The sequence below is a fragment of the Orycteropus afer genome, unplaced genomic scaffold (assembly GCF_000298275.1).
Source record: "Orycteropus afer afer isolate SDZICR_OR568_19922 unplaced genomic scaffold, OryAfe1.0 scaffold00001, whole genome shotgun sequence".
NCBI lineage: Eukaryota > Metazoa > Chordata > Mammalia > Tubulidentata > Orycteropodidae > Orycteropus > Orycteropus afer.
This window is the reverse complement of record NW_006921588.1, coordinates 38,191,600-38,211,608: the sequence shown is the minus strand read 5'-3', so window position 1 is coordinate 38,211,608 and position 20,009 is coordinate 38,191,600. Positions and strand designations below refer to the sequence as shown.

The 20,009-nt window shown below is 36.3% G+C and overlaps 1 protein-coding gene across 1 annotated transcript in view; it reads right to left on the bottom strand.

Moving 5' to 3' along the window:
• Positions 1-20,009, bottom strand: part of GRB14 (growth factor receptor bound protein 14) — a 116,702-nt gene that overhangs the window by 18,664 nt on the left and 78,029 nt on the right. Inside the window, exons 2-7 of the mRNA XM_007954244.1 lie at positions 15,191-15,230; positions 12,372-12,493; positions 10,351-10,425; positions 7,458-7,595; positions 1,387-1,497; positions 1,100-1,195 (exon numbers count right to left, since the gene is read on the bottom strand). Of these exons, the coding sequence (XP_007952435.1) occupies positions 1,100-1,195; positions 1,387-1,497; positions 7,458-7,595; positions 10,351-10,425; positions 12,372-12,493; positions 15,191-15,230 (582 nt within the window). The remainder of the gene's footprint in view (positions 1-1,099; positions 1,196-1,386; positions 1,498-7,457; positions 7,596-10,350; positions 10,426-12,371; positions 12,494-15,190; positions 15,231-20,009) is intronic.

Below are 20,009 nucleotides of genomic sequence, written 5' to 3'. Positions count from 1 at the left end.
TGTGGCCACTGCAGTGAATTATCGAACCCAGGAGAGAGGTGGTGGGTGCTTTGGGAGGAACGGTTGGAGAAAGGGCTGGAGGGTGGCAGCATGTCTGGCCTTGCAGTAATAGGCCTTGGGTTACTGCTGGTAATCCTGTCTTCCTCTTGTAGGGTTAGAGGAGGTCAGAACATGGGGCCTCCTCGCCATTTTAGCAATAATTATACATAATAAATAAAGTAACATTATGTACTTTACTGAGGGAATTTTCACACTTTAGGAGCAATGGTACTGGCCAGTTTTAGTGGAGAGACATATTCCTTGAATGGTATGTTTTCAACGAAAAAGATGGGTTTTCATCACTTTTTTCCCAAACTGTGACTACAAAAGCAGTATTTTCAAATGAAGTGGTTGATCATTTTTGTAATTGTAAGTTTAAAGTTGTGTTAAATTTACCTGTGTACAGGTTTCAACAATAAATATGTTGTCTATAACATTCTGAAACAATGATATCTAATGCCTCTCTTCCCTAAGTCTGTCTAGTTTTAGAATGCCTTACTCATTTCAAATGCTTACTAAGAAATTATGCTTATGAAAGTTGTAATTTCTACTTAAAGCAAAGACAGATGTTTTTAAATATTTCTAAAATAAAACTGCATGATAGTTTGAATTACAATTGTTAAACTAGAAAGCAATTTAGAAAATACTGAAGTGAAACACAAAGCAATTGCATTAAATACCTCCAGGTAAGCCCATTTTAAAATATATCTCATAATGAAATGTTGGCAACATTTAAAAAATGCAGACTAAATCCTGTACAGAAGTTTCCATGAGCCATACTTGCTCAATTTGTAATACTCTTACAAAAATAAAAATCATTATATTTCTAGAAATGTAATACTTAACTCCACATAAAAAAGATAAATGCATTAGGTTACTCTGGAAATGTTTATCTTTTAGATTTAAAAAAAAATACACAAATATTTGGTGGTAGCTATTTTTCTTCTTTCCCATAAAGCCTCACAGACTCAGTGAGTTTTTTGTTTTGAATTAGAGATATGTTCAAACTTTTATGGTACTCCCAGCAGTTAATGGAAATTTGTGCCTCTGGCAAGATTACCTTAAGCAATCTAATGGCGGTCACCCAGCACGTCCTACTCTGCTCTTCCTCTGCACAGAGCATTTTCAGGCCTCGGGGCCCTCCTGCTTTGTTAGGCTAGAAGGCCACAGCACATTGTTTATCGTTAATGCATATCTTGAAGGTAACACCTGTTGAAATAAAAGCCACTAAAATTCTCCTATATATAAGAGGAAACTGTCTCCTTTAAAAACAAATGAAAAGAAACCCAAGCTTACCTAAAAGGCTGAGGCTTGCTTTACTCATCTATCAAAATATTAAGCCTGTACCTTAAAGCAGAATCCATAGTTAGTTGGCGCTCCATGTTTTTTTTTGCCTGCCAGTGACACATAAATATCACTATTGCCAAATTCGCTGAAAAACTGCAAATGCCGTGGTTCCTTTAAAAAAAAAAAAAGTGAGTGTTGAAATAAATACATATTTTTACACTTTCTCTTTTGTGTTTCTATTATATCACATAATTTATACCTTGGGCAAAAATTATTCCAAACAGAACTTCAGTATACAGAAACAAAAGCAAAGGAAAATTAGGTCACTATATCCTTAAATAACCAGGAACTAGATACAATTTGATTTAATTTTGGAAGTGGCACTTTGTTCGTAATTTAAATTTGAGTAGTTAAAAAAAAAAAGCATCTTCCTATTTCAAAAGTATTCTCTTTAACTGCCATGCCAAGGACTCTGAGAAAGAGACAGCAGAGAATGTCAAAATGATTTTCATAACCAGGTTTCAAACTGTGGAGTTCAATAGAGGGAAGAAGGCTGGTTTGAGCTTCCAGAGCAGTTTACAAAAGAAAGGAAGAGAACGAGAGACGATTTCTGCTTGGTTCAAACTGGTCATCCTTCCCATCCATGCCCCTCATGAGCACAGCACACTCCTCATCAATGTGGCCCTCACCTCTCAAGAACACGCCACTGGGAGAACTGAGATAGGCTGCATGACTCTCCTCCTTCACAAAAGGAACAAACTCTAATCACAATGACTTAGGGAAACTACTTGGCCATGGAATATGTCTGTTTTTCAAGGTAAAGTTTAATCCTGAATGACTATGTTTTTTTCTCTGGGAAATCCAGGAGACTTAGAGTTGGTCATGGGACATCATCCTTATATTATTTGATAGGCTAATACTTGAAGAAATGCTTAACTCTGGGGTAGAAAGATAATAAAAACTGGCCAAAGTATACCTGTTCCTTACAGTCTTGCTACTCAAGGGTGAACTCAAATCTGTCATATCTGGATCATCTGGGGAGCTTGTTAGAAATGCAGAATCTTGGGGCCTATCCCAAACCCACTGACTCAGAATCTGCATTTTGAGAAGTGGTACCCTAAAAATCCACAATATTCAGCAATGTGAACAACCCCATTCAAATCCAAAGAAATTCCTGTTATTTACCAGGAGCTATCCCATTTCTGAGGAGCCCTGGTAGTGCAGGGTTAAATGCTCAGCTGCCACCTGGGAGGTCAGCAGTTCAAAGCCACCAGCCACTCCATGGGAGAAAGATGTGGCAGTCTGCTTCCATAAGTATTTACAGCCTAGGGAACCATATGGGGCAGTTCTCCTGTATCCTACAGGATGCTACGAGTCAGGGTGAAGTTGATAGCAGTGGGTTTGGTTTATTAATTTGGAACCTATTTCTGATAATTGGTAGAGCAAGAGTTTCTCTGTATGTCAGTATTCTTAGGCACTTAGATTCCATGACTAACTGTAGTTCCCAACTCCATAGGAAAATAAGGCAGAAAACAAAAATTATTCTAAAAGATCCAGCATAGGATGCTTGGAATAAGGGAGTATGAAGGAGAAAGATATTTTATTGCTATGTTGTTGTTGTAATGATTTGTTGAGTTGGCCCCAACTCGCAGCAATCCCTCCCTGAGTTTCCGAGGCAGTATCACTATGGAAGTAGATTGCCCAATCTTTTTTCCGAGGAGTGACTGGTGGGTTTGAACTGCTAGCCTTCTGGTTAGCAGTCAAGTGCCTCAGGCATTACACTACAAGACTTCCCTTTATATATATATATATATATATATCCTTCATAGAAACTGGTTTTCTAGTGAACAAGCATTTGACATTATGAAGATAGCACAAAGCCATCCCTGTCCACTGATATCACAGAAATCAATGTAACTGAAACATTTAAATGTGAGAAAAAGGCAGATTAAGAAACACCAGAAGGCAGAAAGAGGCATGATCATTTTCCTTTCTTAATTGAATTTGTCCCATTACTACAGACATATTAAGGCATATGGCACTATATAACTACAAGGATGAGTTGCATAGTTAGCAAAAGTTAAGCATGGGCCTGTAAACATAAAGGTGAAGATGGAGAGAAAGATATTTCGAAGTTTCTCCATTGGTATGTCCTAACAATACCCGCAAGGCTCAGAGCTGTGCTTATGTAACCCTATGCAGTATACATCTTTAGAAAGGAAAATAAATTGAGACCTCCTTAAAAAGGAGAGGAAATAGTCTACAAATATCACATTAGATACTGGGTAACCTATGTAATTTGTACTAAGGTAATAATCACTGAAGCTATCTAATATTCTCAATTTTTTTCTTTGAGGGAGAATATAAAATCATTTCCATGTATAGCCTATGGAATATAAGTTTGCTAGGAGCTCTGGTAGCAGAGTGCCTAAGGCACTTGACTGCTAACCAGAAGGCTGGCGGTGCAAACCCACCAGCCACTCCTCGGAAGGAAGGTTGGGCAATCCTACTTCCGTAGTGATACTGCCTCGGAAACCCAAGGAGGGGTCGCTATGAGTCGGGGCGACTTGACAGCAAATAACAACAACAACAGGTACAGGCTAGAGAGAAGAGTATTATGTCTTGATGGACAGCAAAATCAGACATGTTCTTGAGGAGAGCTAAGGTCTGGCCTAAGAATAGAGGTTTCATGCTTCCTATTTTGCCTCATCAAGGGGGAGACCATTGCAGAGATAAGCAAATGGACCTCGTTGAAAGAAGAAACGTGGTTGGGTTGTATAATGGGCAGGGAGGGAAAGGAGGTGAAGGATCACACATACACACTCACACACATACACAAACCATAATGGGCAGTGGGTTTTAATGAAAAAGCTGTTAGAGAAGTAAGAATTTAAAAGTTAAATAGCCATAATCATCTCTTCCAATGAAGAAATGATAGTGTGATAAACATGATTACTGGATTGAGAAACTTCTTTGGCATTGAAAGTAAAAAAAAGTCGATCTAGTACGCATATGCTTAAAATACTCTCATATGTCATTCTGTACACTAAGAAAGAACCCTGGGAGAAGATCTCTCTCTTTGAAATAATTAAGAAAATGTCTAAGACCCTAATAGAAAAATAGGTATATATTCATCCAAACATTATTTATGACAGAAAAATTTGAAAATAAGTTTAAATGTTCAAGAAAGGTTAGTTGAATGCATCCGTATGATAGCATAGTAGGCAGTAGAACAATGTCAAATATTATTAATGGAAACCCATTCCACACAGCGTTCCACCACTCACACCAAAACTGAAAAACAAACAAGCAAAAAGCACACAAGAAATGTGATCAAGGAAAACCATGTATGAGGGAAAGGAAGAGATTAGACATGAATTTCAAGGGAAAAATCTGGAGAAGAGTCAAGTACTTCTTTGAAGTTCCATAATTCTGCCTGGAATATTGCCCAAATATATGGTCGTCATCATTAACTGTGTTCTAGGCATTTTCATTTGGGTGCTTCCCATTGATCCCAACACATCTATGACTAAGAGCAATTATCTTCCTTCTTAGTAACCTTCTGGAAAATCTCCTACCCCTGTTTATTCTACTACAGCTTTTTTCTATTCATTTATTATCTTTCTTTCTTTTTCTAAGAACATGTTTGACTACATACTCTTCTTTCCTATCAAGTCAGTCACCAAAACCTGGCCATTGGACATTTACTCTTGTATCCATGTCTTTCTACCTCCTTCAATGCTCATCCTAAATTAGGTCCCCATCACCTACCACCTGAGTTACTGAAATGATCATTTACTCAACACCCTCTCTCTCTTTCCCCCTACGATCCTGCCTCCTTTGCTCCCTTTTCCCCGACTCTTTTTCTTTCTCTCCCTTATTCTCTCCTTGATTTTTTAAGTGCCCTATGGCCAGACTAATCCCCTTAAATCATTCTTTTGTTCATTTCACTCACTTGCTCAAAAAATTTCAATGGCTTTCCCAAGCAAAATATATTCCAATTATTTAACAGTGGTCTTTTCCTACTTTTTCAGCCATTTTCCCTTCCAAAAGGTTGAGTTTTGGTCACAGTTTCTTCCATCTGAAATAATCTTATCTCATTCTATCTATATATTACTCACTATTCAAAAACTTGACTTAAACTTTTGAACTTAAGGGGAAAAAAATGAAAATATATTCATTAATATAACAAATAAACATTGTTAGAAAATTAATTATTTTTTTGCAATAGTTTTGAAAGGCAGAGTTAAAATTAAGGCTAATCAAACATTTGAAAAAAAAAAGTAGGTCCCATTATGAAAGAACAGGACTTGAGCTCTGCAGTCCACGGAGCCTAACTGAGATAATGTGAACTAATACGACAAAGAAGAATGTTGTGGATAAGTAAATTGCTCAACAAAAATTCATAAAGCAGGTAAGGAAATACCACCATGAGAGTCAGAAGACTCAGTCAATAATCGTAACTAGGGTGAAGAAAAGTATATTTAGAATACTCAAAAAAATAATCAGGGAATCAGGGAAAAGAGAAATAACAAATCATCAGATTGAGAACAAAATGATACTAAAAACATAAAGAAATAGAAAAGAATCCACTGGACATCTTAGAAGTAAAATATATAATTATTAGGAGAAGAACTGAAAATATCCTTTGAAAAGTAGAATTAATTCAGCTGAAAAGAGAACTAACAAATTGGAATATAGAACTACGGAAAGCACTCAAAATGCTGTACGAAGACAATTCAAAGATGGAAAATATGAAAGAAAAATTAAGAGCTATGGAATAAGATAGAAAATGCTACTGAAAATGTAAAGGATCAAAGAACAAGAATGAAGAAGAAATAGTCAAATAAATGATAGACAAACATTTCCAGTATCACAGATTGAAAGTGTATGTGAAGAATCAAGCAAGATTTAGCAGACTATGTATTTTAACAGATCTTGAAATATAATAGGGAAACTGCTGAACACCAAGGGTTACATGAGTATTTGGGGGGAAGGCGGGGGTAACAGAGAAGAATGATAGAACCCGTCAAGAAGCAACAATGTTGTCACTGACAAAAATAGAGAGAGTTCTCCACTTAGGACAGGGTTCTGTCTGCATGACTCTGTTGTAAATTGATTCTGATGTAAGTAAAATACCTCTTTTTTTAGTTCACATTATTATTGCCTTTTGTTATCAATATCTTTATAAATCCAATCTTTATTTGCTTTGGGGGTATGGAAGCATTACATATAAACTGATAGAGAATGATACCAAAAGCAAATTGTAAACTGCAACATTGTATGTATTATATATTACTAACAATAAGATGCTATATACAGAGAGAGAGAAAGAGAGAGAGAGTATACACACACACATATAAACACTCCAAGAGAGGTTTGTCATAAGTTGAATACATGCTAAATTGGGGGTACCTGTATACGAAAATAGAATTAAAATAACACTCATGAAAACTTTCAAAAGTATTTTACCTGAGATGTATCAATGCATTATTGCATAAAAAGTCAATAGTACATGGCACAGTCTACATAGACTAGATTATATGTGTTTATGCAATTACGCATATGTTTATGTACATCTGCATATGTGTATTTACATAATTGTGTATGTAGGTATGTATGCACAGATAAATACACATATCCATCGCTAATCATAGCATAACTTCTTGTAGGAATTTACAATCAGGTAAGAAAATAAAACAAACACAAGAAAGAACTGAAGAACCATGAAGGACTCAGATGCTAATAACTGCATCAACATCAACAGAAGTTTGGATATTGTCAAGTCTAGCAGTAAGACCTGGTTTAAAAAAAAAAAAGTATGAACTGGGTTTGGCTTTGGAGATTTGCAGGCCTAGGATAAAAAGAAAAAGAGGATGAATTCAGCATTGAGAAGAAATGAACAGTGTATGTGGTACTGTAAAAACAGCATTCAGATTTCATCAAAGGTGTATGTTGAAACTAGTGAGAAATAACACTGGTTAGGTTTGAAATAGATTGTGGCAAATGTTTGGATTTCAAAAACGTTACAAATTCCTAACATCAAGTAATCAGATTTTAGTTATAACAAAGTAAAACTCATTTGAATTTACAACTGTCATTCAAGACACATCACTGATATATAAACTCACCTTTGATGTTCCTTTAGTAGAAAAATATAAACCAGATCTTCTCAGAAGGAAGTAAATCTTTTTCCAGGACTTCTTTCCCTGTTCTTTTGCATGTAAGAAGCCATGGATTTCAGGATATGTGCTTGAACTCAGAAACATCTGGAAGAAAAATCCAGACATTTTGATATTGTTATCAAATAAAGGACATTGTAGCCTATGATAATGTTAAAATTTCAAATGTGAACATATAAATTCAAACAGCCCTTATATCACTTATACCATTAGAGAAATGACACTATATATAAAACAGAAAATAAATCATAGAATCTTTTGAAAATCTAAGTCATACTACAAATGAAAATATATGCACAAAATACACTTTCTAAGTGATCAGTATATAGACAACAATGGAAATTATAAGCTATTTGAACATCTACTCAAAAAGTTGGAACTCATCTGTAGAGTTAACATCTGTCTTTTCATCCTTTTCCTTGATTTCCCCTAAGACTTCAGGTTTACCTAAGAGCTTGTTTGTGGAATAACCAAAACCACAACCCTAATTTCAATGGTTCAGCAGAAAGTTAACCCAAGTGCACCTCCTCGATAAGAATAAAGGAATCTCTTCTTTGCCTTCTTTGGTGCTCAGCTGTGGATAGGTAAGGCAAGTTGTATTATCCAATAAGAACGGTAACAGTATCTTCCATTCCACAGGCTCTTCTGCAAAGACCTTACCACTGAATGATAAAGAGGTAGAATCTGTTTCTCTACCCACTTGAATCAGGTGAGGCTTGTGACTACTCCAGAAGAATATGGTGGAAGTAACACACTGTCAGTTCTAGAGGCAGCCCATAATCAGCCTGGTGGCTTCCACTTACTGACGCTTAGATGCCAGCTGTCCCTTATGAAATGTAACTACCTAGACTTCCATGGATTAGAAGCTCAAGTCAACTGGAAATGCCCTGCAGGATGAAAAACCACGTAGTACAGAGAAAGAGGCCAAGGAACACCAAGACAGCAGCCATGTAGCAAAAAAGGAATCTCTTGAAAGGAAGTCCTACTCTCACAGCCATGAAGTCCATGTACATCAGAGCTTATGTGCCCAATAAACCATTCCTGAATTCCTGACCTACAAAATTGTTGATAAAATATGAGTAGGTGTTTTAAGCCATTAAGTTTTGGAATAGCTTGTTACACAGTAATAATGAACTCAGACAGTGGGCATGGGCTGGTTAGGAAAACAAAAATGAAAAGTAACAGCTCTATCTCAGTGGCTGTGCTCAGCATGCTTAATGAGACAATGGATATGCATTACTGTCTCATTAAAGGAAGAAAATAGAAATCCCTATGAATAAACAAATGCAAAATGGAAAAACTGAAAGTAACACAAATTATAGCTAAAATAATAAAACATATTTTAAAAGCTACTCTGGGAAATGCTGGTAGTAGGTATAAACTTTTTTTTTTGGAATTTACTAAAAAATTTTAAATTTAATGATCTACAGATTTTAATTAATTGACATGCAAAACAGGCTGGTAGGTTTTTTTAGTCTGAGTGCTTTCCAAGTTATTAAATCAAACCAATTAAATTTTAAAAAGAAAGTCGGAGAGGTCACACTAGAAAGAAGAGAAATCTTTTAAAAATTGAAAACATTGCCTCAGTGGAGAAGAGGTCAGGGGCATATGCAGGACTATCTGATTCCAAAGCCTATGATTTTTCTGGTTTTTCATAATTTAACATGAAAGTAATATCAGTATATTATAGGAGAATTTGGAGGAGTAGGAAGAAAAACTCCAACTCACCACTCTCATAACACAGGGTTGAAGTATGCAGACGGCTGATGAAACCTGGGGGGCCAGGGGACTGTTGCCACGACCACCTACCCTAATATTCTATTATGTGTTCTCTGTGAACAGCCAGTAGCTTTTAGAAAAATCTTGTGAAACTAATCGTATTTCTAAACCACTCTAATATGCTAAAATGAAATATAACCTATTAAAAAGTCCATAAAAAACAAGTCTGTGATAGATATGCCTACCCAGTATTTTGAAAGTCATAGCTATAGCAGAAATATTAAAAGTTTTCTTCATTAAAGATTAGAGAATGTTGAATGGGTTTGCAGATGCCCAGGGCTTAGTTCAAATACCAACCGCTATAAAGACATTGTTTAACTTCAGCTTATTAACAACCCCCACAGATCTTTTGATGTGAAATTGACTATCAAAAATAAAATAGCTGAAGTCATTTTCTTATTGCAACGACTGCCTGATTCCAATGCTGGTTTGGAAGAAATTAATCCAATTGATACAAAACTAAAATAATTAATTAGGTAACTAGTATTAATTCAGCTAAGAAGTTTTCACAGTTCTACACAAGTATTTGAATCAAAGCTATTACAGATTTTAAATTAAACAAAATTAAACTAATTAAATAGATATTATTATATATCCCTTTTTTCCCTTCATTTAGTTGGTAAATATTTTACCACAAATAGGATTTAGAGAGTTAGCATAAAAGTAGTTCATTCCAACTTATAGCGACCCCCATTGGGTTTCCGAGGTGGTAAATCTTTACAGAAGTAGATTGCCCCATCTTCTTTTTTATTTTATGTCCCTTTTCTCCTTTCATTTAATTGTTAAATATTTTATCACATGTAAGATTTAGAGAGTTAGTATAAAAGTAAACACAGGTAACAGTGAAATGTCTGCAATCAACTGGAATTTTGATTTTTCAAAATCTAATCTCATATTTGTAGCTATGAGCTGAAAGTCTTTTACTTTTCTTTTTTTTTTAGCTTTACCTCCAGAAAAAATTAATCATTCAAGGCATAACATTTCAGAATCTGTGTATGTATAAAAAAAGATCTCAAAGCTTCCCTTTATTATGTTCTACATATTAAATAAAAATATATTATACCTGCAAAATCTGTGTGGGGGATATTTCACCATTGGTTTCAGTTGCAAAAGACACCATGTGCTCTGGAAAAAAATACTGACAGAAAGACACAAGTTAAGTTATCCAAAACCTATGGTAAAAAGGTTCAGTTATAATCAATTAAGTAGTGTAAAAGCAAACATTCTTTAAACCTAAATGTTTAAACCAGTTTGTCTAAAATTTACCAGAAGTGCTTTGGAAAATGCAAGCCCCTGGACTCTTCTGAGAAGGTATCTTAATAAGAATCTCTGAATTGGGGTCTCAGGATTAAAAACACCCCAGTTGATGCTGTTGTACCTGCCTTGAGTTTTCAAATGTTGCCCTAAATTTGGCAATGTACTTGTTCCCACATCCTGTGCCTCAACCTTGCAATCACTCCGCCAGGTACTGAAGGACTATTGGCCCCACCTTATCAAATCTAAAAAATTAGAGAAGTAGTAAGTATGCCCAAAGTCACATCTCAAAAAGTAGAAAAAAGACTTAAACTAGGGGTAGGGAGTCCAGTCCTTTGTACCTATGGATTTCTAAACTTGTTTGATCATAAAAACTACCCTGGGCAGTAATTTAAAATAGAAATTTCCAGACCTCTTCCTAGAGTTATGATTCAATAGGTCTGGTTAGGTCCTGGATTCTGTTTTTAACAAGCTTTCCTTCCCTTTCCTCAGGTAATCTTTAGGATCAGACATACTTGGCAAAATACATTCTTCTACACTTTCTCTAGGACAGCATTTTCAACAGCAATTTTATTGACAATTTGGTCTGATAATTCTTGTTTGTGGGGAGTGTGTGTGTGTCCAAACACCCTGAGCAACAGAGCATGTTCAGAAGCATCCCTGGCTTCTACCCACTGGCACCACCCCGAGGTGTGATAACTAAAAATGTCTACTGCACTGCCAAATTGCCCCCACTTGAGAACTATTACTGTAGGTCTACAGAACGAATGTTCAGCCTTGTTTAAAAGAAAAACGAGCACTAAACCATATTTCCTGCTATGTGACTTTTAACTACTTGCTTTTAATAAAGATTTACAACAAGAAAACACTTTCCCTTCAAATTCTAATTCTATTTAATTGTTATTAGGCTCTTTATTTTCTTTGTCAATGATCATCCCATTATGTTTCTATTAGTAAGTTAAAAGAGAACATAAGAGGTCTTTTAGGGTTTGAAAATATTCTATTATGGCGTGTACCATATATTTTTCATAAAGGATCATTTCAATCCAATTATCCAAAACTTAGTGCAAAAATACGCTACAGCTGTGGAGACCAAAACAATTTAAAATAATGAGCCCAGAGGCTACTCTGACTTCTCCAGATCCCTAGTCTTCATTATAAAGGGACATACATTTATTTTCTTTTAAAGCAAATTACAATGAAAGTAGTATTTACCAGATAATGCACTGGATTTTATCTCATTTCTATTTAGCTCAGTAATTATTGCAGTGAAAACAAAATAATTTGGAACAGCAAGCTTCATGTCAATCTTAAACTTCTGGCTAAGTTACAATATGACCAACAATTATCAATCTGTTTTTACATTACTTTCTTATTCATATTTCCTAAATTCTCTGAAATATATTAAAGTATAACATTTCTATAATCTGCCTGAGGGCATATATAAATTCATTCCCCAACTCAAATATGTAAAACAGTTATATTTATTCTAAAATGGAAGGAAAAGAAGCAACAGTTTCCCTAACTAGGTTTTTTAGTAGTTTTTAAACAATTTTTCCAAATCACCCTCAATTCAGACTTTTGCCAGCATGGTTTAAAATATTTCAGTATGTGTATTAGAACTTCTCAGTATGATGCTGATGCTGATTAATCATTGTTAGAGTAAGAAGAAATGTGACTACAATTTAAATAACCAAAATTCTTATCAATAATTTACAAAACAGAGAATTGTATTTTATTTATAATAACTCTCTTCTTAGCATAAAATTGAAGGAAATTTAACTGATTGATTTTTTTTTCCCACTAATCGTTAATGGCTATTTCACTTACCATTGGATTTTTAAAGAATTCATATTTGGCATAATTTTTTCTAAAGTATAGCTTATTCTCTTCTTCCATTCCCCAATTAGATAGCACTTCCATCACCAGTTCATGGTCTTCTATTGTTCTTTCTGTAAAGAATGTATAATGAACATGCCATGATAGGTAGACAGACAGATAGATAGATTAATGTGTATGTATGTATTACACACACACACACACATGCATACACAAAAAATATTATATATGTATCCTTACTAAATGTAGCACTATCAACTCAATTCTAGATAGACAGATATAGACGTGTGTATGTAACTATTTACACACACCCATACACACACATAGAAATATTATGTATGTATCCTTAGTAAATGTAGCAATATCAATTCAACTCTGCAATAGAGGGATTGGTGAAATTTCTCATCAGTTTGTTATCAGTAATGTGCATTTTTATACCAAGCAGACTGTAACCTAGTAAAGAGGCCTGACATAAAATATTACAATGTACTGTTTGCTAACTGCTGTTGTCAGGTGTCACTGAGTGGATTTCAACTCATAGCAGCCCATGTGAACGAGCAGAACTGGCCCCTAGTGTTTCCTAAGCTATAATCTTTATGGGAGCAGATTCCCGGGTCTTTCTCCCACAGAGCCACGGGATGGTTTCTAACTACTAGCCTTTCTATTAGTAGCTGAGTACTTAACCACTGCACCACCAGGGCTCATTTGCTAGTGTTTAGTCTCTCTTTATTGCTTCATAAATGATAAGTATGATAATAAATCTACATTAAGAATATGGCAGTTATTTTTTTCTCCACCTCATCATGCTGCCAAAATTACAACACGACTTCAAGATGGAACAACTCTTCCCTATAAATATAGAGAATTTTGTCAGGTTTAATATGAATTTAAGATACATAATTGGGATAGTTGAAAAAAATGTTAAACATTGAATATATACTAAAAAAGGAGGTATTATATAAATTTATAAGAAGCTTAATTTCTTGTGGTACTCTGTATTTTGAAAACTAATATTAATACATTCAGTATTAATAGTGAAACTAATAGGTAGGATGTAAAGGCATTGTAAAGTCATTTAAGAGAAGTAAGCAACAGCAGCTTTAAAAAGAGTAACATAATATGCAAAATTCCTATTTTAATAAGAAATTATGATATTATACCATACTATTTATAATAATCCCAAATTGGTTATTTCCCAAATAGCAATTTTAAGCGTGAATAAATAATTAGCATAATAGCCATACAGTGGAATATATACTACAACAATATGGATGAATTTCATAAACATATTAAATGAAAGAAATAAGACAAAATGGGTACATACTACATGATTCCATTGGTTCAAGCTTGAAACAGGTAATACTAGTCTACAGTGTTAGAAATCAGGATAATGGCAATAGTGGGTGAGTGGGGGCCTAGGGAGCGCACCAGGGTGTGAGTAATGTTCTGCTTTTTCATTGCTTGTTGGTTGCTCAGATATATGCAACATCTGATATTTCATCAACTTATCCATATATGGTTGGTTCATATTTCTTAATGTATGTTATACTTCAATAAAAGCTTGAAAAAAGATTATAAGATTACTAATACAAATCAGGAAACAGAATAGAGCCAAATAAGGAATAGAGAAACCCCCTGCCTTTTTTAGGAATACAGATATTCTCTACCTTTTCAGATGCTTCTAGGACCTTTTTGAAAAGTATCTGTGTCTCAGAAATTCAATACTCAGTAGTGATCTGTGACCTACAACACCAGAACCCTTGAGAGTAATGTCATACTTAAATAGAAGCTTATTCATCTAAAAGGAAGTTCTTGTAAGAGTGCTCAATGAATATGGATGAGGTTGAGCTAAGTGTATATCAACACTCTGTTCCTATCTCAGGTCGCTCCTTTTCAGTCTCAATAACAGGCTCCCCTAGCCCCTTCTCCCTAGTAAGACTCAATCCTTGGCTCAACTCTTTTCTTTTTCCCTTCTCTAAATTAATTCACTCCAGCTGAAATATCAAATTCCAGTCCAGCTACATCTTTCTTTCCCTTTCAAATTTCTTTTTCTTCCTAAATTTTCCTAATTCTCTTACTGTTAATGTCATTTTTATGATATTCTCTCAAATAAATGTAGAATTAAAACTCACCTCTGCATCTTTCTCTACCTCTGTTCCAAGTCCAAATTGCCCCATATCTGAGTGATTGTTATACTGAGTGGTTCTTCCTCTTAGTGTCTCTCACACAGCTAACCCCACTTTCCACTACCCACCACCCAATTTAGATAGATCTTTACCTTTCCTCATATACAGGCTCTTAACCAATCTTCAAGACTCTAGTTTCTCATTCTTCTAATCCATCCTGGACATGCACAGCATAGTAAATCTCCTAAAAGTTTTGTATCAATGTGGCCCTTGCTCAAAAAGCTTATTTATTTCCTATTTATTATGAGATAAATCCAAACTTACAGTCTTGTAGTTACAAATTATTTTTCCATTTACCCATTAAACAAATATTTGTAGAAAGCCTACAATATGGCAGATACTCATCAGTTGTTATTAGTTGCCACTGACTGGATTCCAATTCATGGCAATTCTGAGAAGCATATCAGAACTGCTCCACAGGGTTTTCAAGGCTGTGAACTTTTGGAAACAGGTCACCAGGCTTGTCTTCTAAGGCATCCCTGGGTAGGTTCAAACACCAACCTTTTAGCTAGTAGTCAAGCACTTAACTATTTGTGCCATCCAGAAATTCCTGACACTCAACTAGGGGCTGGGAATTTTGTAGTGGGCAAGACAGTCAAAACTCATTGCCCTTGTGGAACTTACTTTCTGATGGAAGATTTAGACTGTAAATAAAATGTAAACCCTAAAAGGTGGCAAGAAACACTACAAAAAAGAAAACAGAAAGTCAGGAAGAGGGAGAGAGTGCTAAGGGCACAAGGAAAATAAATCAATTTTCATCAGTCTGTCAGGGAAGGGCTCATTATGAAGGTCACAGTTGAACAATGACTCAAAGGAGAAGAGAGCATAAGTTAAGCAGATATCTAGAGGAAAAACAAAAATCAAGCCTTTGAAGCAAAAGCCAGCCTAGCATGTATGTAGTATAGCAAGGACATCAATGTGGCTGAAGCAGAGTCAGCAAAGCAGAGAGGACCAGGTGAAGAGGTTAGACAAGTAATGGTAATGAGCTGAGGGATTATATATATGCCCTATAGTCCATAGCAAGTACCTTGGCTTTTCTAAGGTACTTGAGAAGGTAGATGAGAAGTCATTTTAAGCCGATAAGGACATGAATTGACTTATGTTTTTATTTAGTCACTCTGATTGTTGATTGGAAAAATTATTTTAAAAGGCTGAGGTAAAAGCAGGGAGACCATTTATTGGGCTATTGCAATTAACTAAGAGAGAGATTATGAGGCTCGGATTAGCCTGGAAGTAGTAGACATGATATGAAGAAAACAGATTTTGGATATATATTTTAATGCAGTGTCAATAAGATTTACTGATAAAGTGGAAATGGAGTGAAAAATACAGAAGAACCAGGAAGACACCAACATTCTCAGCCTAAGCACTCAGAAGGAATGAGATGCTATTAACTGTGGTAGGAAGTCTGCAGGAAGCATGAGATGGGAGAAGATAAAGTGGTAACAGAGATGGTGAGTGCATCCCTAACAACCTTTTTATTCTTCTACCTACTCCTCCCTTAAACCTGTGGTGTTTTCAAGCTTCTGAAAGGCAGGTACACAGTAGTAAGCCTACTATGTGCTAAGCAATGTATCTATATTCTTTGCAATTCAGAGAGAAAAAGTTTCAAGATAGTAACCAAAGTGCATGTGTGTTTTGCAACCTGTGTTTCTTTGTACTCATTTCCTCTCCTCCATCACTAAAGATGCAACATATACTTTGTTCTCAGGATGCATGATACAAAGAGAAAAAAAAATTACAAACAGGTATATTCTTGGCTATTGGCTACTATACCAGACTGTATGAATTTTTTCCAGATGTAACTGCTTGGGTAGAATCATGCACAACCAAATCTCTATTGGCTGATACAGACACCCACCTCCTGTACTCTAAGAAAGGAGCTACAATTAAGGGTTTAGTGGGAGGAGGAAGTGGACACTGAAAGGGAATTAGATAGTAAGTGGCTGGTATAGGTTCCAAGTGTCTCATACCCTCTCCATTTATAAAACCAGAATGCCTTTAGGTAGGGAGTTGATGGTAATAATAATAATAAAAACAGATACGTTTTAAGTGGGAGTGTGTAGCTCAAACTACAGTGCAGCCTTAGAAGACCTCTGACCTCAGATGCAAGCCTTGCATATTACACGGTGGAGACACAATAATGGAGTATAATGTGAAGCAGATGGACACATAGTTGTGGTGTAGTAAATTACTTAGTGTGGCTTTTCTACCTACAAGCCTTTGTAAACTCTGAGGTGGAATTTGCCATGAGCAACTGAGGAACTACTGATTGCTAAAGTTGTCCATCTGGGGTATTTCTGTTGGGAGTGGAACAGAGCAATGTTCTGGGAGGTTCCTGCTCTCTCTCAGGTGCTTAGAATTCTGAAATTATGATTAGTTGGTGTGGCCATTCTGCCGGGCTCAAAAGGAAGCCTCCTAGAGGCAGAAGTCTCTTTGACTGCTAGTTGAGGAAGACGTGCTGCTGAAAGAGACACGTGCTCCTTAGAGACATGCACTACTGGGAAAGAGATGTAAGAGACATGCATTGCTGAGTGACACAGCGAGGGACACACACTGCTGGGAGAGAGACTGTGAGAGTGAGAGGCTGTTGGCTGAGAGACTGTGGGTGGGAAGAGAGACTAAGCATTTTTCCTAAACTTGAATTGTAGCCTGGTGCTTCCCTAATAAACCCTGTAATCTGTGAGTTCTGTGTGGCCACTGCAGCAAATTATCAAATCCAGGAGAGAGGTGGTGGGTGCTTTGGGAGGAACAGTTGGTGAAAGGGCTGGAGGGAGGCAGCATATCTGGCCTTGCAGGAATGGCCTTGGGTTACTGATAGTGATTCTGTCTTCCTCTTGTGCAGTTAGAGGAGGTCAGGAGATGTGTCCTCCCTGCCCCTTCAGCAATAGTACCCCAGGATTGGGAGAGAACACTGCAGTACTGTCTCCAAAAGGATCATGGAAGGATTAAAAGAAGATCATGAGCTGAAGGGGCTTTCCAGTACAGGCAATGAGCTTGCAGAGGAATAAGAGTTTCCTCAACAGGAAGGTAAGAGTTGGACAAAAGATAGATGAATACCCCTCTTAGAACTTAGATGCCCCACCAGAGTGCCGGAGGCCTGGATCTTCAACTAAGAACATTTAAAATCTGAATTTAACTCACTTACAGCAACTGACTGGATTATTTACCCCAATAATACTGAGAATAATCCAGAAAGCAAAGAAGTAATGGAGATAAAATGGGTTGCTGTTAATCAGGCAGCATACGAAGAGTTAGCAATGACAGAAATAAAGTTATAGAAACAAAGGAAGTTACATCTTTGCACGTTCTAATCTGAGACATTTTCATTCTTAAAAGACTGTAGTAGATTGAAAGAGTCCACCAAAGATGTCAGGTCCTAATCCCTGGGATATATAAATGTTACCTTACAGGGCAAAGACTGTACACATGTGATTAAGTTAAGGATCTTGCTAATCACCTGGATTTCCCAGGTGGACCCCAAATGCAATGGCAAGTACTTACTAAGAGAAAAGCTGAGGGAGACCTGACTCAGATAGGAGAAGACAATGTGACCACATATGCACAAATTAGAGTGAGGCATCCACAAGTCCAAGAAAGCTGGCAGCTACCAGAACTGAAGAGGCAAGGAACATATTCTCCCCCGGGAGCTTTAGAGAGAGTACAGCCCTGATGACGTCTTGATTTCTGCCCAATGAAACTGATTTTGGACTTCTGGCCTCCAGAACTGAGTGAATAAATGTACTTTTTTAAGCCATAAACTTTGTGGTAATCTGTTACATCAGTCTTAGGAAACAGATATATTATTTATTGTACAGAAAATGAAACTCAGGTTCAAAATAGCTAACATAAAGAAAACAAAAATCCTTACAACTGAACCAATAAGCAACATTAGGATAAGTGGAAACTATGTTGAAGTTGTCAAGGATTTCATTTTACTTTGACCCATAATCAACACCCATGAAAGTAGCAGTTAATAAATCAAACAGTGTATTATATTTCGCAACTCTTCTGCAAAAGGAATCTTTAAAAATTGCTATATATGTAAGAGGAAAGTATTGATTCGGGTGAAAGAAAAGGCAATATACCAAAAGCAAGTTACCAACACAGTAGCACTAAGGAAAAGAAAGACACAGAGAGGAGCACAAGAGGTACAGACAACAAAAATAAACACTTTTGCACCCATAATACTGCATTATCAGTAATGACAAACATTAGTCTATGGGTGAATACATAGGTAGGCAGGCTGAATGATCAAGTATGTCTAGGCAAAAGGGAATATACACATGCCATACATAAGTTTAGCAGACAATAATTCTTCATATGTATTTGTATTTATGCTATAAGACTTTATGGATAACCCTGAAACACTGTCCAATATAGTGCCAGAAGATGAGCCCCTGATACCAGAAGGCACTCAAAATCTGACTGGGGAAGAGCTGCCTCCTCAGAGTAGAGCCAATCTTAATGATGTAGATGGCATAAAGCTTCCAGAACCTCCATTAGCTTGTTGTTGTTGTTGTTGTTATGTGCCGTCGAGTCGGCCCCGGCTCATAGCGACCCCTCCTTGGGTTTCCGAGGCAGTATCACTACGGAAGTAGGATTGCCCAACCTTCCTTCCGAGGAGTGGCTGGTGGGTTTGAACCGCCAGCCTTCTGGTTAGCAGCCTGCACCATTTCATTTCCTCAAAGAACATTTCCAGATCTATCCTGAAATACATGCTGTCAGTGACAGGATATTATCCATATGCCTCCAAGGAAGACTAGTTAATTCTACTATTATTCAAATTTATACATCAACCACCAAAGCCAAAGATGAGGAAATTGAAGATTTTTACCAACTTCTGCAGTCTGAAATTGATTAAACATGTAATCAAGATGTGTTAATTATCACTGGTGATTCAAATGCAAAAGATGGAAACACCAGTAGTTGGAGAATATGGTTGGTGATAGAAATAACTCTGGAGATCACATGACAGAATTTTTCAAGACCAATTACTTATCGATTACAAATACCTTTCTTCAACAACATAAACAGTGGCTATACACGTTGACTTTGCCAGATGGAATACACATGAATCAGATCAGCTACATCTGTGGAAAGAGGCTATGGAAAAGCTCAGTATCTTCAGACAAAACATGTCCAGGAGCTGACTGTGGAACAGATCATCAACTGCTCATATGCAAATGCAAGTTCAAGTTGAAGCTGAAGACAAGTCCATGAGAGCCAAAATATAACCTTGAATATAACCCTCCTGAATTTAGATATCATTTAAAGAATAGATTCGATGCACTGAACACCTTTGACTAAAAACCAGAGAAACTGTGGGATGACATCAAGAACATCATCCATAGAACAACTGGAAAGAAACTCAACAAAGATGCAGAAGAGCTAAACAATACAATCCACCAACTTGGCCTTATAGACATCTATAGAGCACTTC